This window comes from Triturus cristatus, chromosome 4_2, assembly GCF_964204655.1.
Source record: "Triturus cristatus chromosome 4_2, aTriCri1.1, whole genome shotgun sequence".
Classification (NCBI taxonomy): domain Eukaryota; kingdom Metazoa; phylum Chordata; class Amphibia; order Caudata; family Salamandridae; genus Triturus; species Triturus cristatus.
The window spans coordinates 763,535,522-763,562,772 of NC_140586.1; the positions used below are offsets into that span (position 1 = coordinate 763,535,522).

General features: G+C 43.2%; 1 protein-coding gene across 4 annotated transcripts in view; it reads right to left on the reverse strand.

Annotated features, from left to right (window-relative positions):
- LOC146835006 (sodium/glucose cotransporter 4-like) overlaps nucleotides 1-27,251 on the reverse strand; it is a 736,053-nt gene that overhangs the window by 314,299 nt on the left and 394,503 nt on the right. For all 4 annotated transcript variants that reach the window (XM_085602666.1, XM_085602670.1, XM_085602669.1 and 1 more), the window contains one exon: nucleotides 17,285-17,365. In XM_085602666.1, the coding sequence (XP_085458792.1) occupies nucleotides 17,285-17,365 (81 nt within the window). The remainder of the gene's footprint in view (nucleotides 1-17,284; nucleotides 17,366-27,251) is intronic.

Genomic DNA, 27,251 nt, shown 5'->3' on the forward strand with positions numbered 1-27,251 from the left:
CCGCAAGCCGGGGCCTCTATTTGTGTCCCTCCCGGTCCTCAGGCTCCAAGCCGCAATCCCGGGCCAGCCACGGCACAGTCGATCGCGGCGATACGTCCCCGCTGGGTGCTCGGACTTCGCTCAAAGCGCGGATCAGTAGCGCTTCACATAAGGGAGTTGGCGCTGCGATAAGGGTGCACTCCAACCAGGATTTGGTGCCGGCGGAGCTCGGTTCCTAGGCGGCCATCTTCATCGGCGCCTGGCCACGCCCCCCCTGTCCCTCCAATGTTGCTCAATAAATTGCCTCTGTGGTGGTAGGGTGGAGCTTGAGAGCATGTAATGGGAGTACCTGTTCTGAGGAGAAGAGAGCAGCCACGTTTAAGAGGGAAGTCACTACTAGTGTAATTGATTATGTTTTCCTTGAGGCCAATGCTTCATGACATGGTGATTTTGCCAGGTACAGACAGTGACCACAACCCCCTGATCGTCACAGTTGTGGAAAATGACTTTATGAAATCATTGTCTAATCACTGCATTGTGGTCCCTGAACCTGCTGTGGCCAACAATTACACAAGAGTTTTCTGGCCTAGGGTTATGGCTAATTACAACAACATCTATGCCAAGATATATCAGTGGTTTAAATATTTTTTATCCAATTATAAAAACTTCCCCGAGAAGGCTATCCCAATCTTAGATATTCATTGTAGTTTCTTTGACAAATTACAGAGCAATTTTCATAACAAATTAAGTGCTCAAATACAAGCCCCTCCCATAGACTCAAAATAGTACTTGCCCAACTGTGAGTGGGACAAGAAAGCAATGGAAGCACTATTAAGGGCCGTAACGCACTTGAGATTTGCACAGCTCGTCAGGAATATAGGTACACAACCGATCATGCAAAAAGGAATTGGGAAAATACTAAGTGGCTGCTCCAGGCAGTTCAAATGAACAATGGCCGGACATTCTGGCATATTATTGCACATGGGACAATTGGAATCTTCAACACCAGAAGGAATATTATCTCGCCAGAAAGATGGGAAGAACAGTTTGATCAACTCTACGCTCAGGCTCTACCCACAAAACAGCCCTTCAATGTGGTTGATGAGTATCCCAAGTGTGATGTTCCCAATCTGGGAAATGGGAAGTCCGTTAAGATCTTTTTTAGTCTAAAGGATACCCTCTCTGCTGTTAATAGTCTTAAGGCACTAAAGGCCCCTAGTCCCGTTCGCATTAGAGGTGATCTTTATAAATCCGATCCTGGGCTGTGTACTAGTTATGTGAACATTGTCTTTAATACAATAGCTAGGGTTGATGAGATTCCTGATACATTGAAGGGGGGGCTGAAATAATCCCAATATTTGAAAAAGAATACGCTAATTGTCTGTCAAATTATAGGCCTATTAGCCTAGTAGATAATCTTCAAAAGATATTCGTCAGGTAGGAATCAAAATAGAGTGGATGGAAGATCAATGGATTCTAACGCCCTTTCAGGCAGGATTTCCTGCTAGAGTTAGCACTTTAGATCAGGTTTTCAAATGTGCCCTCCTTTATTGGAAATTTGGCCTGTTGGGCAACCAGAAACTCTATGTGGCATTTGTTGACCTGTGTGCTTCATTTGATCTGATACCTGAGAGAGCCTTTGGAGAGTACTAGGAACCATGGGCGTTCCTGGTGGGTTACCTGAATTATTAGCTAGGATGCATGTAAAGAATTGCATGCAGGTCAGATGGGGTGACACAGGTGATCTGACAAAGCGCATCCCATTCGCAAGAGGGGTTCGACAGGGGTGCGTTTCGGCTCCCACTTTGTTCACCTTATATATAAATTATGTGGCCAAGGAGCTGACAAAATGTGTTGATGATTCTCCTACTCTTAACAGAGCTAAATCACCTATACTTGCTTGCAGATGATTGCAGAGGATTCATCTACAAATACCAGATGGGGTTACCAAATCTGCAAAATAAATTTGCAGTTCTGTGGCTGCAGGGGTTTGGATTTAAATGCTGCAAAAAACTAATTTATGGTCTTTGGTAAGAATGTTAAGAGATGTTCTGCAATAGCTGGGATAGACCGCTTGAAATGTGTCTTTAGCTTTAATTATCAGGGGGTGACCCTTTCTGACAAATTTAGGTGGGTACATCAAGTAAAGAAAGGAGCCTTCATGATTTCACATTGATCTAAGGTGATTCTAAGCTTCCAGTAGAACACATAGTCGAGTTCCATTTCCCTGTCCCAGGAAGACTATTGAGTGAAGGCCCGAAGTGTTGCATTGTATGACGTAGAAGTTTGGGGTTACACTGATACCTCAAGGTTTGCATGATGGAGAACACATTCATTAGATCATTGCTCTGGGTCCCCGTAACGCCTCCTTGGTCACACTTTATTTTGATATTGGGATGAAAAGAGTATCTGGTCTGGGGCACTTAAAACCACTACTATTCTGTAATCATTCCTTGAGAGATGTACAGAATTTGGATTGTGCATTGGACATTCCCTGGTTAAGGTTTGTTCCTGACTGGTGCTAAAAACTGTGCTTGATCAAACTGTGGGACTCACCTGAATTACTTTGTAAGGCAGACAACAGGTCTTAAAATCGACCTACTTGTCTCTAGTGTGGCAAGAGATAATAACCAGGGCACTCTGGTACACCTTACCAAGCAGTTCTTGGCATTTAAACCTACTCCTGCTTTTGAAAGCTATATGGATAATATAACACCACCGCTGGCCAAAATCTTGTTTATTAGATTTTGAACAGGCTGTTTGCCCATTCGATTGTTCAATAATAATAGGAATTAAAGATCCTTGTCTGATTCATGCTCAGCGTGTGGCATGAATTTTGAGACTCTCGATAATATTATGTTTGTTTGTCTTGATTTTCGTGGTGTGCGCAGAAAATGGTTGCACCCAATCTGTTTGTCCATGGGGGGTACTACATTGTAGAGAGGCAAAACGAATATTGCAACTGATATATCCGGTCCTTTTGTGTTCTCTGTTAGTCAGTTCTTGTTCAATTATCTGGATAAAGGAGGAGACGTTTCTGAAACGAATGTAAATTTTTGCATTTTAGCGTCCTGTGGAACTATTTTAAGTATTAGTGCAATATGTACATAAATATGTTCATATAGTTAATATTTATTGGCTAATTTTCAGTGGAAACAACCATTACACTGCAATACCTTTACAACGCGGTCATTACAACGACCGCGTTGATACCATGCAGTACCATTACAACGCAAGTCGTTACAATGACTTGCTCTAGATGGCGCTCTAAACTAAGGAATAGTATCATTTACTATTCCAACACCTTCCCTACTGTTGCACACACTGGAGTTGGAATAGTGAATTATACTATTCCTAGGACCAGTGCGCCATCTAGAGCAAGTCGTTGTAACAACTAGCGATGTATTGGTACTGCGTTGTAAAAACGCGATCGTTGTACCGACTGCATTGTAAAAGCACATGATGTAATGACTTGCGTTGTAAAGAGACATATTCATTTTTCACTAAAAGCACTTTTCTGAGCATTGTACTTTAAAAGACAGTGGGAGTTTTATCTTAGAACTTGATGTTAATTTTAATTAATGCTTTAGGCATTACAGCGATAAGATTATCAATTTAAGGTATTACCTTGATATAGGAACAGAAACAACAGTAATAAAGGTGCATTTGCATGAGGTCTGATGGGATTAAATTTATGAGTTTTATGATTTCATGTAATGTTCTATTATATTATATTTATGTATCAAAGATATAGAATGAAGCGAAATCTGTCATATGTATTACATAGATGTTTTGTACCTTTGATGGTTATGAAAGCGAATAAAGAATCTTTGATGATTTTATATGTGTACTTGTTTGTATTATATATATATATTTGAATCCGCTTGAATGATTTGCACAATTTAAAGTACAATAATTATGTATTTACTATTTATAATATATATAAAATGTACAACTGAGTCTGTTATTTATATCTATGATCATGTGATATCCCAAATGTGTGTAAGTTTCACTTTAAATATTGCACTAAGTAGAGCAACCATGTCATGCGATCAAGGCTCTACGGAGCTGAAATGCGTAATGGCGACGGTTGATTAAAGAACACCTTCAGCACTAATCTGGGTCCGTGTCCGTGTATTTGGAAAAGTGAAGTTTTCAAACCTATGTCAAGAACTTACCTAGTTATGTTCGTGACACGAGTTATTTTTTTAAGGCAAATTTCTGAATTTGAATGGCATGATGACTATCTTTTAATAGCACTGGATGTAACATCGCTATACACAAGTATTGAACATACAGACGGGATTGAGGCAATAAGACATTATTTATCAAGCAGGCCTGAGCAATTCAAATGCCACAGTAATATGCTTATTGATATGATAAAGTTTTGTCTATATAATAAAATTTTTATGTTCAATAGCCAGTTATATCAACAAACTAGAGGTGTTGCCATGGGAGCCAGTTTTTCACCCAGTTATGCCTGCCTACACATAGGCAGATGGGAGGTACTGGCTCTCATGGGTGAACATAAACAATACATGATAAAAAATGTGAACATGTGGCGACGTTACATTGATGATCTTTTTGTTATATGGCAGGGAACAAAATGTGAAGCTTGTGTGTTTGTTCAGTCCCTCAACATTAATGACATCAATGTCAAGTTTACGGCTACTATTAGCTCTAGTTCTATTGCATTCCTTGATACCCAGGTATACATTGAAAATCATGAAATTGAAACTAGGCTATTTAGGAAGAAAACAGCTGGCAATTCAACTCTCCATGTGAGTAGTATGCATCCTAAACATCTTATAAACAGCATACCGTATGGAGAAATGTTGCGATTGCCAAACATTTGCAGCAACAATAGTGAACTATTAATAGCTCAAAGTGAATGTAAAGCTAGATTCCTACAGAGAGGGTACAAAGAAAAAACAATTGACAGAGCCATCATGAGATCTATTGAGCAAAGTAGAAATAATGTCTTGAAAGAGAAAGAGGGAGACACAAGAAAACAGAAAGTCGAAACGTTTCGTATGATTATGAAGTACAGCAATCAGCATAAAGAAATTCAGAGAATCATACAAAAGAATTGGGCCATGGTACTCTGTGACCCAGTAATTGGATCTCTACTTCCTCAAAGAGCTTCTATTACCTATAGCCGAGCGCCCTCAACAAGACACAAAATAGTCAAGACAAGCCCGAAGTGATTGACAGTGGTAGTTGTTTACAGATGAGAAAAGGGTTTTACAGACGCAAAACATGCAAGGCTTCCACACATGGTATAAATAAAAACACCTACATTACTCCATTCAGTGACAGAGAGTTTAAAATGGACAAACTCTTAACATGCAAGACAGAGTATGCTGTATATGTATTGCAATGCACACGTGGCTTGCAGTACATAGGCAGCACTGTTTTGCAGGTACTTAAACGTATTCTTCAGCATTTGCGCGCCATAACAAATCAAGATAATACCTATCCAGTGGTGCGCCACTTTAAAGATAAGCACAATTCGTACAATACAGACCTCAAGTACTATGTATTAGACTCAATGCCTCCCAGGGGTAGAGTTACAAAATTGGGGAAACTGGAAACAAGATACATTCTACAGCTAGACTCTAAAGTACCATCAGGGCTAAATGCAACAGAAGATCTACATACGTGCTTAAGCTGAAGATTTGAAAATCATTACAGTTATATTGAGATTAGATGTCAACTTGTAAGGAATGATTATCTCAGTACAAGCTTGAGCCCATAACAATATTGATATATAGGATTATACCAGATGGAAGTATTTTACTTAAATGATCTTTATTTATATATTTATTTACATATGTATATATTTATATATTTATTTATGAAAACTATTTATATATTTATGTGTCAATGTTTACACATGGGCTATTTATATGACAGAGATATAATCCCTGACAGGTGGAGATGATAAAGGCTCAATAGCCAAATACCCATCTTTGTTTATATAACTAACACAGGGGTACTTTAAAGCCACTTTTGCATACACAAGATTTTGATAGATACATGATATTTACATCTATCATTACATTCAAACCCTATTCCCTCATTAAAGGTATATATGTGACAGGAAAACAATCAAGGAACAGGTCGGATTTTGAAAAACAATAAAATCAATAAATTGTTAAGGAAAAAGAATTTTGAAGAAATAAAAATAACATAAAGATGATTTATTTTCATGTTTACAGCACATTGCACTTTTCACGTAAGCACTTTTTAAGATAATTGTACAACATATTTTGGGACACATATGGAGCTTAAAATGAAGGAACGGAAATATACTGGTACAAGGATTTAACCTGGTATTAATTCATTATCCAGTTTTCCATGTGTCTATATTTTAAAATTAAAAATTGGACACAAAAAGTATATTTATTTAAAATTTTAATCCGATTGAATGATTTGCACAATTTAAAGTATAATAATTATGTATATATAAAATGTACAACTGAGTCTGTTATTTATATCTTTGATCATGTGATATTATTATTATTATTATTTGTGTATTTTATATAGCGCGCAGCTACCCCAATGGGGTGTCCCAGCGCTTCTGAGTGAAAGCAGAGTGATAGTCCTGGGAGGGTTAACAAAAGAGAAAAGTTTTTAGTGCCTTACGGAAGGGTAATTCTATTTGGATCATCCTAATTGCGATCGGGAGTTTGTTCCAGAGAGTTGTGGCACAGACCTGGAAGGTTTTACCTCCAGAACGTGCTTTCCTGAATCTTGGTATGGAAAGCAGATGTTGGGAGTTGGAACGGAGGTTCCGCAAGTTACAGTAAGGACGGATACTAACAGAGAGGTAGGCCGATACCCTACCCCTAGTTGCTCGATGGGCTAAGGTCGTGGCTTTGAATGCAGCTCTTTGATGGATTGGTAGCCAATGTAATGCTCTGCGATGTGGCGAAATATGGGTGCGTAGGGAAACCCCGCAGACCAGCCGAACAGCCGCATTCTGGACTGTCTGGAGCCGATGTAGGAGGCCCGCGGGCAACCCTAAATAAAGGCCGTTCGCATAGTCCAGGTGAGATGTAATTAATGCCTGGACTATGGTTTTCCTGGTGTCACTAGGGAGATAGGTGATGAATTTCCTAATCATCCTGATCTTGGAAAAACAAGCGGCTGAAACGGTCTGTATTTGGTTGCTAAAAGAAAGATTTGAGTCCCACTTGACCCCTAGATATTTTACAGAGTCCTTAGGGACAGGGGGAAGGCTAAGTTCCTGCGGCCACCAGAGAGTTGCATCAAGAGGGGAGGGTTGATGGAAAAAGAGAACCTCCGTTTTCGCCGCATTCATGCGGAGGCAGTTATGGTCCATCCATTTTGAAATGTCCCGCAGACAATCCTTCAGAGGATCAAAAGTAGTCTGCGTGGCACTCTCATAGGAGAAAAGCAGCTGAATATCATCTGCATAGGAAGTAGCTATGATGCCCGACCTAGCAATGAGTTCAGCCAGAGGAGAAAAATAGACATTAAACAATAGTGGGCTCAAAGCCGAGCCTTGAGGGACACCCCATTTCAGGGTACGGCTAACAGAAGTAAAAGGCTGAGTATAGACTGCCTGGGTGCGATTAGACAAAAAAGAGGTCAGCCACTCCAGGGCCTTCCCCTGAATGCCCTTTGACCGAAGACGGTCAATACGGATGGGGTGAGAGACGGTGTTGAATGCTGCCGACAAGTCGAGCAGCACCAGCACCGCTCTGGAACCCCCATCCAGTTTCCACCGCACAGAGTCGGCCATTTCTATAAGGGCAGACTCAGTGCTATGGCACTTTCTAAAACCATGTTGGGATTCATGAAGTAGGCCGTGGGATTCAAGAAAACCTGCCAGTTAATGCTGCGCTAGCTTTTCAAGGACCTTGGCAGGGGCTGGGAGCAAAGAAATGGGTTGATAGTTCAACGGCTCATTAGGATCTGTGTTAGCTTTCTTTAAAATCGGGACCAGTTGGGCATGTTTCCAAGACTCCGGGAAAATTCCGGTTTTGAGCGAGTCATTCCGGATGTAGTTGAGGAAGGGATTAAGAAAAGAGGCTAATAATTTATATTGCATGGCTGGCCACGGGTCAAGTGGTGAGCCGGAGCGGCATCTAGACAGTTCCATCAGTGAGTGTTCCAGTGAGATTGCCTCAAAGTCTGAAAAGGTGGAAGAAGACTCGATGCAGTCAGGTAAAAGGCGTATCACTCCCTAGATCATAGTTCTTGGGGAAGGTGTCATAGATCTTCGCGATCTTGTCTTCAAAGAAGTCAGAGAGGCGGGAGCAAAGGGCCTGAGAGACTGGAAGACACTGTTTAAGAGCCAAGGGATCTGTGAAAGTCTTCACTGTGTTAAAAATTTCCCTGGCCGAGCCATGCGCTCTATTAATTTTCTCCTCCAGGTAACGTTTTTTATGCTCAATTATTTTCCTACGGTATTCTTTGAGGGCCAGTTTATATTTAAGTTTTGTGTCAATAGAATAGGATGACCTCCACCGGCGTTCCAACAGCTTACAAGAAGATTTATATTTCCGAAGCTCGTCGGAGTACCATGGGGCGAAGGGAGCTGCTCGAAAGGTTTTAATCGGTCGCATAGGAGCGAGCGAGACAATAGCAGAGGTGACCCAGCAGTTGAGGTTAGTCAGGCGTGAATCTAAATCAGGGGCGTCTTTGGGAGTGGTATTTACAAGATGTAGGGCGACACTGTCAGGGGAGATCTTACTCCAATTACGTCCTACCGCCTTAGGGGGAATTCTAGGTCTCACATGATGGCAAAAATGAATAGCAAAAGGGATAAAAAAGTGGTCCGACCAAATCACCGGATAGGGATCCTCAATCAGGATGTTTGAGAAATTCGAGCAAACAAGATCAAGAGTATGACCAGCTTTGTGCGTAGGTTGAGAAACCAATTGGCTTAATCCAGCATCTTTTAAAGTAGAAAGAAAGTTAAGGCAAAGCTTGTCAGAAGAGTCCTCTGCGTGTAAATTTAGGTCTCCTAGTATGGTAAAATTGCCATAGCGTAGGCTAGCCTGAAGGACATAGTCCAAAAATGTAGCCAAGTAGGAAGCCTTAGATTTAGGAGGGCGATAGACCAGTAGCCCTGTCAGTGTGGTGTGTTCAGCTAATTTAATACAGAAGGGAAGGGCTTCAATCAGTTCAATTTGTGTGTAAGGGAGGGAAGAGATCGTCCATTGGGATCTATAAATAATAGCTACCCCACCTCCCCGATTGCGACCCGCTCTATTGGCGCATAGGATATTATATTCCGGGGGAATGGCCAGGCATAAAGACGGATTAGATTCATCCTCCAGCCATGTTTCCGTAAGAAAAAGTAAATCCCAGTTATTGTCCATCAGAGACTGGGCGATATCGAGAAAATGTTTAGGCAGGGAGCGACAATTAATTAGGCCAGCCTTAATAGAGAAATTGCTGGTGTCTTTAGGGGCCTGAGACGGCGGCTGATCAAAGGGGCAGGGGACCAATGTGTCATTCAGCATATTGCAAGGTATGCCCAACTCTGGATATAGGGCTAAATCCCTTTGAAGAGAAACAGTGAGAGCACAGCATTTGTGTTGTATCGAAAAAAGAGACTCCTTACTATATGTTTTGAAGCAAGATGTTGGGGTTTCCACAGAGTACCTGGCCTCGGCCGCGTATTGATCGCGGACGGGCGCAGACGGGCGCAGACGGGCAGGACTCTGGCACGACTACGGCGCAGATCCGGCGCGTCCGCTGACCGCGTACGCTGCGCGGAGACATGACCGTTGCCTTTTATGCTGGTGACTGGACGCTTCCCCTACCCAAAATGGCCGCCGCGCTTCTGCCGATTCGAGGGAGAGCCTCCCAGCCCCAAAATCGACCGAGGTAGGCTCAGGGAGAAAGGCAGTGCGGGGAAAAACAATTTAGGTAGGATACCACGTCGAGTTTGACATTATGAGCAGATTAAAACGATGTCCAATGTGCAAAGAAATCCCAAATGTGTGTACGTTTCACTTTAAATATTGCACTCAGTTGAGCAACCATGTCATGTGATCAAGGATCTACGGAGCTGAAACGCATAATGGCGACGGTTGATTAAAGAGCACCTTCAGCACCAATCTGGGTCCGTGTCCGTGTATTTGGAAAACTGAAGTTTTTCAGCAGAATTCACGTTCTATCTATCTATCTATCTATCTATCTATCTATCTATCTATCTATCTATCTATCTATCTATCTATCTATCTATCTATCTATCTATCTATCTATCTATCTATCTATCTATCTATCTATCTATCTATCTATCTATCCATGGAATGCCCCCTTGATGCAAAGTAGTGCAATCTTAATTTGCACTGGACTGTAAATCTTGCATTGAGTTTGCATTAAAAAAGTAATGCTGGGGTGCATGGCTTGCTCAGCAGGGAAGATGGTTGTGCTTTGCCCCTGCAGCCGATCTGGCCTCAGAGTACTAATATCCTGTCCCTAAACATTGGCCATTGAAGGGAAAAGAGGGAGAGAGCGCCTGGAACGTGGGGGGATCTCTACCTGCCAGTCATTGATAGATTGATTGCCCCAAAAACATAGTGCTCGCTAAAGAGCCGCAGATGAGTGGCATGAGATAATACTGCCGACTGTCTGTTATGGGTAAGAAAGAAGGGATTGACAGCTGAAGGAAGATCGATGTCTCTGCGCGAACATGCACAAAAGCAGTGTTGGCAAAAGGATCCTGTGACCTGTTTTTCCCCTCTCATCTCCCCCCATTGACATATGCTGACCTGCCCGGAACGAGGTTGAGCACTATTGTGCGGCGACTCCTCACGAGTGGAATCGGGCAGAAAACTGCTGTGGTCAAACGTCACACTAGAAGAATGCCCCACAGGAGCAGGAGTCATGCAATTTGGTCAGTGCTCCCATTGGAGAATATTCTATGTGCAGTGGCAGCAGGGCGAGCAGTTGAGGTGAGCCTTCCCCACAGAACTGGGAGATGGGGCCAACAACAGTGAAGGGTTACTTTGTGGCCAGAGGAGCAAAATGTGCGAGCTAAGCAGGCTGGAGGAGGTGAGGAATGGGTGCCACTGGTGTTATGCAATGTGAATTGTGACTTTTTAGCTACGAGTTCAACACCTGGGGTACCATTAAAATGCTTTCAGATGTCAGCTAGTGGTGAGGGATTTTGGAGGTGTGGTGCCCCTTTTACAATAAGGAAGTGGGTGTGGCTCAAGCGGATCAAATTGTGACAGAGTCTGGAGCAGTGAGAACTCCTTCCTGCCACAAACGGCTTAAACAAAAGTGCAGATTGGTTTGAGTGGACTGTGGAGGCTGAAGGAGAGGTGAAAGAGACATAGCCCTTAAGCGGGAGGAGTTGGTGGGGGAACAATGCCAAAGGACAATGTGCAGAGAACTTGGAAACTGCTTATATTTCAAATTGAAGAGGATACAACTCCAATGCACCCAGACACTGTGGAAGGATGGGAGGAGAGATCTGGGAGTGAGACAGCAGGAGAATACGAATTTCTGGACTGACTATCTGATGCCTAGAATTGACAGGATCGCTCAACCATACAAGGACAGCTGCATGGTCCCTGCCCTTTTGTACCCCCTGACAACCTGATTTGCGCCCCCTCATCCCCACCAACACTCAGTCCTCCCTTATTTGTTTCACACGGCAGATGGAGGTGATGGGAGATTGAACTGGATTACCATGCGAAAACCACAGCCAGTGAAAGGGAAACCTAATGTCATGCAGCGTGAAGAGGATCAAATCGGACAGTATAGAAAGATATATAATGGAGATCCATTTGCAAACCACACAGCAGTGATACTGGCAGACATTAAAGTATCTCTGGAGGAACAAATAGCTGCAGTAGTGAACAAATTGGAAATTCTAAGGGATGATTGCTAGAATCTTGTGGAACGGGTCAAAGAAACTGAAAGCAGCATTAAGACGACACAACTGGGGGTGCTGGCTCTCACAAGAAAGTGTGTGCACATGGAAAGTACTCATGGACAGTGTGGAGGATGTAGAAGGCCAGTCAACGCGTCATAATGTCAGACTTATTGGGGTTCCAGAGAGGGCAGAAAGGCCCAGCATTGAACTGTTCACTGAAGACTGGCTTTAAAAACCTGTGCTACAAGGGAAGCCAACTTGCTCATTCTTGGTGAAAGAGCTCATAGAATACCTGCAAAGGCACCTTCTTCGGGTATCTCTAATTGTGTCAAGCAATCCACTGCCTCCCCACCCAATCATTGTGAGGCTTATGAACCACAGAGATTGTGATAATATACTACAGCTGTCATGTAAGCATGGCCTATGGCAAATAGATGGTCAAGACGTCAACATTTACCCGGATTACCCAATCCAGGTCCAGAGACAAAGAGCATTTGTGCCAGTCAAATAATTGGGGTGGCATGGTGAGCAAAAGAACGATGGATTAAACCCAATTCTTTGTGACTTGGGGTGAATGTTTGCATTGTTCAGCATTCTGTCCATCATTTGTTCCTTTTGGTTTTGGGAAAAAGTCCTGCACAATCTGGGACTCAAATATGCGCTTATTTTTCCTGCAAAATTGGGAATAGTTTACAATGACAAGGCACATTTCTTGTTATAAGTGAAGTAAACAAGGAAATAGATGGAACGTCGTGGGCTTTAAAAACCTGTGCTACAAGGGAAGCCAACTTGCTCATTCTTGGTGAAAGAGCTCATAGAATACCTGCAAAGGCACCTTCTTCGGGTATCTCTAATTGTGTCAAGCAATCCACTGCCTCCCCACCCAATCATTGTGAGGCTTATGAACCACAGAGATTGTGATAATATACTACAGCTGTCATGTAAGCATGGCCTATGGCAAATAGATGGTCAAGACGTCAACATTTACCCGGATTACCCAATCCAGGTCCAGAGACAAAGAGCATTTGTGCCAGTCAAATAATTGGGGTGGCATGGTGAGCAAAAGAACGATGGATTAAACCCAATTCTTTGTGACTTGGGGTGAATGTTTGCATTGTTCAGCATTCTGTCCATCATTTGTTCCTTTTGGTTTTGGGAAAAAGTCCTGCACAATCTGGGACTCAAATATGCGCTTATTTTTCCTGCAAAATTGGGAATAGTTTACAATGACAAGGCACATTTCTTGTTATAAGTGAAGTAAACAAGGAAATAGATGGAACGTCGTGGGCTGTGGGCCCGAACAGCGGAGCCACCAGCCAAGTAGACAGACTGGCAGACACAAACAGGCAGGAACAGGATGTGCAATGGTCAGAGAACTTCACCAGCAAAAGTACAAATGCAAGCAGAGCAGGCCAAAACAGTTGAGGAAATTAAACAATGGAGCGATGTACTGGACAATAACAGGTGGAGAGCATTGGCATCAAGGGAGGGGAGCAGGATTGGATCCATGGTGTCGACATCAGAGACGATAGGGAAACACCTACGGGATGTCACCCCGATGACCTTGGACTTTTTAATATGGGACACCTAGATCTGACACCGGGTTGGTAAGAGGTACATGTAAAGGGGAGGCTAAAGAAATGGAAAAGACACTTGCTTTACTAGAACAGCAGCAATGCCAGAAGGATGAGAATGTGGGGTCTTGGTAGGCAAAGTTGTGATTAGTTACATCTTTTAAGAAGCTGCAGGCGACCTCCAAGCCAAGGGCAACTAAAGTTATGTATTTCTGTTTAGGGTTTACACGTACAGTAAGTTGGAGAAATGGCCAGTTTTAGGATCATGGCACGGTAAGGTAGGGAGGGGGGTAGTTCGTTGGAAAGTTTATGAAGCATCAAAGTCACAAAGACACATAGGCAGAAGGCAAAAGACCTGGCTGCGACGAGAAGGGTGGGGGGCGATGGAGTACTATGTTACACTAGGATGCAAATAAAACAGCTGACAATACTTACATGGAATGTTAATGAACTAGGACATAAGGTGAAGAAAGCTCTGGTTGCGAAAGCCCTTAGTCTTAGGTTTAATCCCAACATAAAGATCATCCTTTAGCAATGGATTATAACCAGGGCTAGATAGAACCTACCAGGACATTGCTTTATTGACTACATTGTACAACAAAAGGCTACAGGGGGCAAAACACATGTAGTGGAAGATGTCATTATTGCTTGATTAATGAAAAATTAATTTGAAAAGTAAAAGAACAAATGACGAATAAAGAAAGGAATTCATTTTTGTTTATTTAAATGTGAGGACATACCTAATCCATCTCTTACTGCTAATTCATTGGGGAAGAGAAGGTCCAAACCCCTTAGAATGGTCCACCTGCACTCAATTTGGGTATTGTAGTAACAGTAAGAGAGTGCTGGACCCTGTACTGTACTACTACTGGTGGCTGTTACACTGCCCTGATGGGGAAATGGGAGGGGGAGTCATTTCTGTTGGTAAATGTGCATGCACCGCCCGGATTACAATTAGAAATGTTGAGTAAGGTGGGAAACAAAACATTCTGCTGGACACTCCCCATCTCTGGTCATCCTTGGGAGAGATTTTAATTTAGCCTTGAATTCTCATTTACGCAGACAAAGCATCAGACAGGTTGGAGATGCAAGCAAAGCAAAACTGGAAGGGTTTGAACAAGAGATTGGATTGAGTGATGTCTGGAGGACCCTTAATGACCAAGATAGGAGCTATTCCTCCTACACAAATGAATGCCATATGCAATCTAAACTTGATTACTTCTTCACTACTGGGGACGTGATGCACAAATGTAAAGGTGCTCACATTGTACCACGAGAGATAGGTGACCATTCCCCTCTACAGGTAACTTACTTGACCGACAATCAGAAACTCCTCAGGAGTAGAGGATGGCAACATGACACCTCGCGGAGAAGCATGAGGTCTGAAGGCTAGATAAAGTCTCTAAGCTGTATTTTAAGGAGAACAAAGGATCTGCACTTAGACAAATGACAGTGTGGAAAGCCTATAAGACCACTCTCAGGTGAAGTGAAGGTCAGAAAGGGTAGGTTGACTCAACTAGATGCAGAGTTGACAAGGGATAATGTGATGAATCCCAATCCCACTCTCACAACGAAGATGGAGTTGAAAAGGGGAGAATATTGTATATAGCCAGGAATTAGGTCAAAACTGAGCTGATTGCATAGGTTTTTGTAGCCTACATGAAACAATTCTATAGCAACAAACTCTGGGTCCTAGGGGAGAAGGTGCTATAGACTGTCCAGACAAGTGGCATATCCCCTACATGCCGCCTGTAAGGCAGTGCTAAAAGTGGGGCATTATAGGAAGAATAGTGAACAGAGCCAATTGTACTGCTTCCGCTAGGAAACCTCGTCATAAATGTGAGTCATTTACACCAATATTGCTGATCAACGCAGATACTAAAATTCTAGCAAAAGAATTAGCTAAAAGACTGCATGTTGTTATAACTGATCTAGTACACCAAGACCAGAATGGATTTGTTCAAGGTCTCTCAACTAAGCTGAACTTGAGACGCCTACACAATAACATTGTAGATGTTGAGAGGCTTAGGGATCTGAGAGTCATAGAGCCCGATTCACAAAAGTAATCTGAGACAAAATCCTAACTTTACGCCTTTCGGTATTCACAAAAGGCATTTAGTAGTAAAGTTTGGCTTTCCACTAAACCTTTCTCATTGAAAGGAGAGCCGTAATTTCCATAATATATATACTCTGCACATGAGTTAAATTAATTAATTGACTAGTGTCATAAATCTTTGTGAACAAATGGGAACTGACAAATACAGCTCACTTGTGCAAACAATGTTCTTTTTTAAAAACTGCCAGTCCTTTAAATTACTTGCAGTTCTATGTTTTCAAGTTTGTACATCACAATGGAAATATTCTTGTTTTGAACCGCAAAATCTGCAAATTCATATTTACATTTTCTCTCACTCTACCACTTGGCAACTGCCCCTCGCACTACCCAGCTCCAAAATACCTTATAATTTACAGGAAAAGGCGTGTTGCAACTGATGAATTTCTGCCACAAGATAATATATATATATATATATATATATGTGATCAAGACCGTGCTTTGGCCGTCGAAACGCGTCATGGCAGGAACTAGCCTGGAACAGACTATGTGGCGTTTATGAAATAAAGCACTTTTAGAAATTGCAATATTCGGCGTCTGGTGGTCCGTACCTGGATTGTCTCATCGGGAGAGCAGTGGGCAAGGATTGTGACTATATATATATATATATATAGATATATAAATATATATATCTATATATATATACACACATCTATAAAGCACTTTAGTTAGAACCATTAATACTTACGTATACTTACCTTTAAAACTTTCACAACAAACATGCCTTTACCAATCATGCCTTTAAAACAAAATTTGTGGTAAAATCTTGTGTGGTAAAGACTTGCATGGTAATGTCACCTGTGTAGCTAAGCCTGCGTGGTAAAGGCATGCAGGGTTCCGACTGCGTGGTAAAGGCTGCCTCCCGTTATATACACGGACATGAAGTTGGTGCCCCTGTCTGACACTGCTTTTTAGGGAAACCCACTTTGGTAAAGGTCCTCATCACGGCCCTAGCAACTACAGGTACAGTGATGGTTCTCAGAGGTAAGGCATCTGTGTAACTACTGGCATAGTACACCAAGACCAGAATAAACATGTTTCCTAAGGCTTGGTTTCTAACAGTCCTACAATATCAATGCCCACCCACTCAAAGGCTGTGCCAAAAACAGTCATGGAAACAGGGGAGCTTTTAGCTTTGTCTCAGTCTTCCCACTAACCCGGCTGGTAAGAGAAGTCCTACAGAATGCATCAGAGGCTGTCTTTTTCTGGGGCCAATATTAGCGGGTGACAAGCCTGGCAAAGGTTTTGCCCTGCTCCATATGCCAGTGGCCTCATGAGCCAGCTCCAGTAGGAAAGCCCTGTAACATTTGGGAACTATCAACACATGAGTTGCCCCATATTCAGGAGCCTTAGGATCACTCTACATGAGGACATTCTCCTAAAATATATGAGGTGATCTCCAGAGGTATCACCAGCTGCTTGGACTTCAGTTGCTGCCTCAGGCCCTCAAGAGTTAGACACTCAACTGTGCCTTGCAGAATTCCTCCCTGGTGGATCCACCTTCTACTTGCCACCCAGCATAGCAAGTTCAGGCAGGTCACCAAGGGAGGCAATATCCTTCCTAGTAGGATCTGTGTGACCTCCTCCGGCACCCTATTCACTTGTGCTGGGCAGCATGATGATCATTGAGACTGCATGTAAACCCAATTGAGGTAATGCCATGGAATCCTAAACACACAACCTTATTACCCCATGACTACCTCAATCACAGATCCACAATGTATCTCTTATCATGTGATAGTTACTTACCAATGAACATAAGGACAGATGATCCAACAACCATTATCACAGTCTGAAGTGTATCTGTATAAATCACTGCAGTTAGACCACCTGCAATGAGACATGGATCAATTGAGGACTTTAATAGAATGGAAATTAAGGTTGCACCATCCAAATTAAATCTTTGATTAACATGCATATTTATTGTATTTATAGACAGTGGCCTTCAGCGATATGTACATGATGAAGCTCAGCTTACAATAAGCAAAAGCAATGACAAAAATGGATTTCAATTTTCCATTCTGCTCAGACACGAGACTAAAAAGCTTTCCATGTTAAAGAAGAAAACAACATCCCAGTCATGCTTTGCGTTTAGGTTCTCACAGACATCCATCTACAAAACAGTGCTCTGCTCCTCAGTTAGGCATACTATACTTTTCATGGGTTTAATGCATCATGGCTTTCTGATTGATTAGATACGATATTACAACATGTGTGAATCAGCCAAAAAGCTCATATCTAGAGCACTAATCATGTTAAGCAAAGGGACCAACAGAAATGGGTTTCCATTTTGTGGTTAATGTATGTGTTTGAACCCAATGAGGGCCAGAGTGAGGATGGTCCACCATAACCCTTATACACTCCTTTTATATCCACACGTGTAACAATAACTTGTCCATTTAAACACCCACCACACTTCTACTTATCTGCACTATACAATTATCTCAGTGTCACACTACAATCCCAAATTTCTACCATCCCAGCTATACATTTCCTATCACAGTAGTGCACATTCACCAACTAGAATTGTACTACCATCCTCCTGATTACAATACTGCTTCCCCACGAACACAATTTCACCTCGAATAGCCACATTGTGATCTCCATAATCATACTACCACCAGACACATCTATCATCCATCACCACATAAGTAGCCCAACACCACACATTTACCAACTAGCAGTCCACTACCAAAGTACTGAAGGATCACAACCTAGCATTGCCCTATTACCCACATAAACCCCACTGCTATTCTTATACTACACTACAACTATAACATTTCCCTGTCACCACATAGAACAATATCACTAGCCTTCTAGCATAACATTTTGAGTATGGCACTCTATATAAACCCACTTCCATGAACTACTTCCTTCTTTATATAAATTACAACATTTGAGTTCTACACTTCCACTTCCCAAGACTTCACTCCCGCCACTATTACTGCTCTTCCCCCAGTCAATTTACAGCCAGTTATGACTGCTACACTGCTAAAATCATACTAAAGCAAACACATTGGCACATCACATCACTACTGTCCTCACACAACCTTGTACATTGCACTAACACAATTAGCACTGCAACTCCTCTTCATACATCACACTAGAATTCCACAGTACTGCACTACCACTCGCCCACCATATTATATTTTCATAGCACTGCAAATGTACAGAACAGCCCAACCAAGGCACTACTATTCTGCAAATCTCAGCCATCTTACTGCAAATTAACAGCCCCATACTACATCTTCAATGATCCATTCTTCTGTGTTCCACCACAATACAACACCCAGTGTTACTGCAGTTCTTCTTACAGGACATCACCACTATTCACCACAGCATTACCACCCCAACTACCAACATCCATCACCATTCGTCCATGTCAACCCTCTGCACAAACAAGCTGCAAGAATGCACAACCATCTACATAATTGCACAACCTTCTTTACAGTGTTGATGTGATCTCATGTCACTGCACTAGTACCTCACAGAACCACACTTCCACATCACACCACGCTCATAACACTCACATTTAACACCACCTTCCAGTTTTGCAATACCACCTTCCGCACTAGACTACCACCATTGAACAGCACATTATCACTGTCAGCATTCCAGCACCACAATATCACTCAGAAGTACCACCTACAGGGTCACGCTATCACTCCATGCTTACCACTACCATACCACAAAAAGATTTTGCACATCACAGCAATGCACAAACCCTTTTAGCACTTAACTACCAATAAATGTTCCTCACTATCAACTACTACTATGTGCCTCACTTCTCCATAATATTATCTTGTCCCACTTCACATGACTGCAACAACGGTGAGTAGAGATTTTTCCCACATGAACAACCATCATCACAGTACCAACCTAAGAGCACTCCACAAATACACAAGACCATCACGCTATTAACATCCCATCTGCACTAAGATTCTTACAATAGCCATCAGGCAACCACATTATTACACTCCCGCACCTCATTAATGCCTCAAGCAATGAACTGAGGGTTTGTGATGGAAGAAGGGGAGGGTGGCATATAGTGGGAGAAGGTGAGTGGATTTAGAAAACACATGAGCAGTCAAGAATCATTTATATTCCCCCACATCACTACCGAACCACCCCACACATGCACTATTAGCTCTCACTCACTGTGCCATTGGATATTCCACACATGTGCTTTGTAGCAAAAAATGTCTTGGAAGAACATTCAAACTGGGTGCATGTTATATCTTTTTCTCTTGTTGTGAGACCATTTAGGTAACTAGTGAGGTTTTGTGTGGGAGCACTTACATATATTTTTTTCTTTTGATTGACTTGACAGTGGAAACAATAAGGGACAGATTCACAGAACTAATCTGAGATAAATCCTAAACTTACTACTTATGGTATTCACAGAAGGCATTTAGTAGTAGTAAAGTTAGGACTCGTAACTTTACTACTATTAAATGCCTTCTGTGAATACCAAAAGTAGTATATTTAGGATTTTATCCCAGTTTAGTAGTAGTAAGGTTAGGAGTCCTAACTTTACTACTACTAAATGCCTTCTGTGAATACCAGAAGTATAAGTTTCGGATTTTATCTCAGTGTAGTTCTGTGAATCGTCCCCCGAGGTATACAACACATAAATTCTGTCCCTTTCTGTGAGGATTCATTGTAGGTATATGAAGGAAAACCTATGCCGCTTCTCACACCCCTAGCACTCACTTTCATGAAACAAACGTCATATGTTTTTCCTTCTTTTTATTTAATTGCAATTTTACATAGCATCCTGAATAGGTTCTAGAGTGCTTTACATAGCAACCATTTTTTGGGAATAGGACAATAGTCATAAATAGGGTTTCAGAACATTTAAGCTGAAAAATCATGACTGAATGTTCATTATGGCTTTTTCACATCCTAGAGCTACCATGATTACGATTAGGAACATGGTTGCTCATTAGCATGGAAAACACTTAAAATTATCTCTCAGTCTTGCAAGAAGTGATGTGCAAGCTCTCTGCACTAAGAAACATTAGTGTGACCATATCTTTGTTTCTATGAGCAAAGACTTTGGCCGCAGATAGTGCTCATATCAGGATGAGTTATGGCTCGAATCCATGAGTATTGTATTGCAGCCATAGTCTGGAGTGTCTGTCGTATGCTCAGATCCATAAGTATTGACTTGTTGCCATAGTCTGAAGTGTCTGTCGTCTGCAGGTGGGTGTGCACTACAATACTAGGAAGAGAGCCCAGGGTAACTGTGTCCAGTCATGTGATATGCCTCAAGTGGGCCTATATTGTCTGGCCCCTTAACAACTGTACTGGACCCCTTAGAACGTATCCACCTCGGTGTGAGGCAAGAGACATCTCCATAGCAGGGGGTGGGGTGAGAGGAACCAGGTCTACATCTCCTGAGAATCCCCAGTGAAGCAGGAAGATTAGTTTATCCATAATTGTGTTTTGTGATTGTGAACCTCCTTCCTTATCTTGTCTCTTACTTTCTCTTTTCGCTTGTTTTCTTTGTCTTATTTCTTTATCTGACACTATAACCCTAAGTGATTTCTTTCTTTTGAACTCCTACAGGTTGATATATTCATTATCTAGATTTCTTTCCTGTGTCATTTTCACTTCAATTCACGAGTTCTAAGTGTTGACCAATTATTACATTAGTCCAGTGTGCCTCTAATCTTTTCTCTGTAAAATAGAATTTCTTGTACCAGTTATTACAGATAAAAACCAAGTAAAATATTTATAACTTTTTTAAATTGTGCCGAATACCACAGTTGTGCATTTCTAGGTGCTGTACACTACATAAGTAACTAGCTCAAAAATGAATACTATTCAATGTACCGATCCTGGAATAATGAAAGATGTAAGTGGCCAGTGGATATTAAAACATGCAAATTGGAGGTAACTCCGGATACCATCATTGAGCACCTAACTCTCTGAGCAGGGTCGGACTGGCCATAGTGAGGATCAGACATTTCCCTCGGAGGCTGGCATGGTAGGGACAGGATTTGTACCGGTGGGGCCAGTTTAATTCTGGGGGGGCAGTTTTGCAGCAGTGCTGCAATATCGGCCCCCAGTAACAAAAACAGCGGTGCTTCACTCCTGCAACCCCCCACCCCACCCCTGGGGAGCTGGTCTGACAAAAATGCTAGGGCTGCTTTGGGCTTCCTGTCTGGCCCTGTCTCTGACTCATCCTACTGATAATGAAAGAAATACAACATAATACATGGGATTCTTTAATACAAACGCTAGTCATCTACTTTCTTTATAGTCTGCAACTAGTGATGCACTCAGTCGCCAATTATAAGAAAAAGATGTCAGAACTCGACTATTGTATGTTTTATACAGTTCAGAACTGACGTCACAATTGATTGCTAACAGAGCCAGCAGCCGCGGTGTAGTGCAGGTCATGTCACAGAGTAAAATTTAAGCAGAGGTTTAAAGAAACGAAAACGGAACACTACTTTTCTTTCTTCTGCTCTACTTTAAATGCTTCCAATGACAAGCAGAGATGCAGGATTATTGGTGTCCAGCTACTATTTTACTACCGCCTGTCTATGCACTTTGCCATATTCTCAAGGAACCTAAGTAATGATTTTTTCTATGTCCTGCACTTTAGCATGCTCTCTTTTTTTTCTGGAAGTTTTTACTTGATTTGTGATAAAAGAGCTCTTCAACATCGTGAAGGAACTCTCAAACCCCAGCTCCAACACCAACAACATCCTGCCATCGCAAGACCTCCGCGACTCCCTAGCCACCTTCTTCCACCGCAAGATCGCAGACATCCACGACAGCTTCAACAACCAGGACCCTCCAACAGCCACCGACACCTCAGACTCACCGCCCCCCAGCCACACCTACCCCCTGTTCTCCTGGACTCATGTCAACAACAAAGACATCATCAAAATCATGAACACCATCCACTCCGGCTCACCATCAGACCCCTACCCGCACCACATCTTCAACAAAGCAAGCTCCACCATCGCACCCCATCTCCGCAAACTCATCAACAACTCCTTCAAGACCGCCACCTTCCCTGAGAGCTGGAAGCACACCGAGATCAACGCCTTACTCAAGAAACCCAAGGCATCTTTCGCTCCTGGGACTGGCAGCCTTATTCAAAATGATGGCCCTGCCTCGCTTCCTGTATGCACTGCAAAACGCGCCCAACCCTGTGCCAGCTAGTTATTTTAGGTAGGCCCCGTATAGCACACGAGAAGCTGGTCCTCAACTGGTTTGATGGAGGCATCAGCCTCCCGGAAATAAATAAATATTATCGGGTCACTCAGCTGGTGGCCATTAACCAAGCCACCTATCGTGGTCCTCACGATCCGGGTTATGCCATGGATAGATGGCTACTGCCAGGCGGGACCTTTAGCGTTGCACTTTATTGTCCCCGGGAAAAACTCTCACTCACTGGCCCTACCAAGCATGCAATGAGGATATGGCATGACGTTCATAAAAGCATGGGTTGGAACGGTAGACTAACTCTCACTACCCCATTGTGGGACTCGGCACAGCTCGGCAAGCTGAGGACCTCCAAGGAGTTTGATAAATGGGACCTAATCGCCATCTCGCGAATAGGTGATCTCTGGTCCAAGGGGGATATGGTGCCATTCTCCACATTACAACAACGCTTTGAAATGGCGGACACAGAGTTTTTCCGCTATATACAGAACTGTCATGCCTTGTGCTCGACAATATACCAAAGGGCACCTCACCCCCTGACTCCTCCCCGCTGGAGGATAGACTCCTAGATGGCTACTTGCTGGAAAAGGCAGTCTCCCTTACTTATAAGAAGCTCCTCCATAATACCCCTGATCCTCTCGAAACACTTAAAGGGAAATGGGTGGCGGGCGGCCTAGAAATAGATGAAGACGAATGGCGGGAGTTGGTGGCATCCCCCCGGGAGGTGGGTATATCTGCTCGATTATAGCTAGTCCAACTGAAGATCCTTCATAGGACCTACGTCACTGGACCACAAATGGCGCACATGGGACGGGAGGACAGGGGTGAGTTCCGTAGAGGGTGTGGACAGGTGGGCACATTTATGCACATCCTCTGGGAGTGTGACCGTATCCAGTGGTTTTGGCAATCGTTAAACCAAACCTTTAGGTCTGTCCTGCACAAATATATACACCCGGAGTCAAAACGTTGCCTCCTCAACATTTGGGAGCCCACTGACCTCACCACTTCCGAGAGAACCTGGGTAACTCTGGGTCTTTCGGCAGATAACAGGGATATAGCGCAGCACTGGGGCTCCAATACTCCTCCCACATTGCTTCAGTGGAAACAGAACATGGACTGGTGCATGTTTTGGTAAAAGACTGTATATGTTGCAAGGCGTTGTCCAAAAAAGTGGTCCACAATATGGGGGGCATGGAACTCATACAGAGGTGATATTTGCGACGCCCCATTGGTAACCACTGATGATGAAGACTTATCCTCTTGTGTCCAAATGTGTGATTTACCATGTGTGCCTTTTCTGATGATTTATGATCTGTGTATTGTTGAAATATGGTATATTGCTCAATTTCACAACAATGCTGCTGTCTCTTAATTCTTTAATAAAAAGAGTTTTTAAAAAAAAAGAAACTCAAGGACCTCAAGAACTTCCAGACCATCTCCCTGCTCCTATTCCCAGCGAAAGTCATTGAGAAGATTGTCAACAGGCAACTGACCTCCTTCCTTGAAGAGAACAACTTCCTGGACTCGTCCCAGTCCGGCTTCCGCAACAACCACCGCACCGAAACAGCCCTCATCGCCGCCACCGATGACATCAGAGCCCTGCTGGACAATGGAGAAACCACGGCCCTCATCCTCCTGGACCTTTCGGCTGCCTCCAACACCATCTGCCACCACACCCTATGCACACGCCTCCACAACGCAGGGATCCGTGACAAAGCCCTGAACTGGACCACCTCCTTCCTCACCGACAGAACCCAGAGTGTCCGCCTCCCCCCATTCCGATCTAAAGACACCTAGATCATCTGTGGCGTACCCCAAGGATCATCCCTTAGTCCCACACTCTTCAACATCTACATGGCACCGCTCACCAACATTGTCCGATCGCATGACCTCAACATCATCTCATACGCTGACGAAACCCAGCTGATCCTCTCCCTCACGAAGGCCCCCACCACCACCAAAACTAACCTCCACAAAGGTATTAAGGCCGTCGCCGAATGGATGAGGAACAGCCTTCTGAAACTGAACTCAGACAAGACGGAGGTCCTCATCCTCGGCTCCACCCCCTCTGCCTGGGACGACTCCTGGTGGCCAGCTGCACTGGAAGCTGCACCATCGCCCACTGACCACGCTCGCAACCTGGCGTCATCCTGGACTCATCACTCTCAATGAACCAGCAAGTCAACGTCGTCTCCTCCTCCTGCTTCAACACCCTCCGCATGCTCCGCAAGATCTACAGATGGATCTCCACTGTAACCAGAAGGATGGTCACCCAGGCCCTCGTCAGCAGCAGACTGGACTACGGCAATGCCCTCTACACGGGAACCTCTGCCAAACTCCAGAAACGATTACAACGCATACAGAACGCCTCCGCGCACCTCATCCTCGACATCCCCCACCACAGCCACATCACACCCCACCTGAGAGACCTGCACTGGCTCCCCATCAACAATAGGATCACCTTCAAGCTCCTCACTCACGCTCACAATACACTCCACAACACCGGACCAACATATCTCAACGAACGACTCACCTTCTACACCCCAAACTGCCAGCTTTGCTCCGCTGACGTCACCCTCGCCACCATCCCCTGCATCCGACGAGCGACCGCCGGTGGCAGATCATTCTTCCACCTCGCCGCCAAGACATGGAACACCCTCCCCATCCACCTGCGACAGACCCAGGAGCTGCTGACCTTCAGGAGTCTTCTCAAGACCTGGTTGTTCGAACAGTAGCAGCACCTCCTCCCCTCCCCCCCAGCGCCTTGAGACCCTCACGGGTGAGTAATGCGCTCTACAAATGTTTATTGATTGATTGTTTCATATTATGTATGAACAATGGCACCAATTATGACTTGTAATTTATATTGATTATTGCTGATGATTGAAAAGTCTTTTGAGAATTGTTTTCCATCTTCAAAATCATGTGTCTTTGTGTACCATTTCTGCTCAAATTAAAATTAAGAAAAAGAAGACAAGCAGAGAGAATATGTTTATTATTTGCACTCCTTAGATAAAGAAAATCTAGAATCTTTCTGCATGTTTTTAGGCATTCCGAGCTACTGCAGCTTTGTTTTTTTGTTTTGTATCAAGAGACTTGTATTGAACTGATTCTAATATCTGCTTGCAACAACTATCTAACGTGTTTTTGATGTGTTTCAGTTTGCACTACAGATTTTATTTTTATTCTTCATCTTTGCAAACATGCTTCCTCTTTCATATATAAAGAGCCATGCACCAAGGTTTTAAGTTGTTTCTGTGAAAGGTGATGGTGTGACCATGCATTATGTGGAATAAAATATCCACAGGTGTACATGATAAAGATATTGAAAGTCACTTTGGAGTCCCATAGCCTTACAAAGGAACTCAGCTTCAGACTTGTTTTTCTATATTGTTATGAAACTCCTCAGCAACTTGTAATATTCTTATAATGTACGGCAGGTAATACTTCATATTTTATATCATCAAAGTGTTACATTTATTTATTGGAGAAGTTATGTGTATTTCCAAAGGAACACTTAAAATAGGTGATATCATCTGCCAGCTCCCTGTTTCGAGCTATTCTTCTATTAATACATAGTGTTTTTCAATGTTGCTATCCTGTGTGGATATCCATTCATCAGTTTTGAGTACTAAGTATCCCAAATAAAACATTGGTAAAATAATAGTAATGTACCACTTTTTTCTACTTCTGTTTTCTGTGAAGTTCAGCTGTTCCTCCTACCCGCTACATTCAATTATATAATCTCAGAAGAATGAAATACTGAGGGCCTGATTTTGACTTTGGCGGTTCTCAAGTGGCGCCACCACCATACAGTCCATGGGAGGACTGCCAAAGCCGTGGTGTGCCTGCCCGCCTGATAGGGAGTTAAATCCTGGCCGGGTGGGGCTGCAGTAGTCTAACGGCGGTGGGAGGTTAGACTCATAGGAGAGCCTGACATGCAGACAGCAGCCGTGATAAGACCTGCAGCGTTTTCCTGCACGATGTGGCATGCATGCCACACCATGCAGATGTGGCATGCATGCATGCTGGCAAATGCGATGCAGCGGGCAATGAAATTCGTTTTAATTATTTATTTGTATACTTACCTCCGTTTGGCAATAATCTGGAGTTTACAACCCCCGTACCCTGCCCCTCCCCTGCCCTGCGTCACCACCTGGCAGCACTCACTCCAGGAGCCACTACTGTTCTAATGTTATCCTGGTCAAACAGCTTCCTGGGAAACTTTAATTTCCAATGGGAATCACAATGTGAAACAGTCTGCATCGTGAAAAGATTCTGGAATGTGAACTATCTCTCCCCAATCTTCTTGCATGCTGCACCTTGCAGTAGCAGTCCAAAAGCTCCTGGGAGTTTAATTATTTCTTTCATTGATCGAACTGCAGGGATAATCACCAAGGAAATCGCTTTGGCTGAGAGGCGAATGTCATTGGGCTTAGTTGAACCACCTGTAGACCATCCCCCTCACTTGCCCAAGGAATCTTTTCAGTTGTTGTGTCCATCAGACTCCAGTAGGCCCCTCTTCATCTGC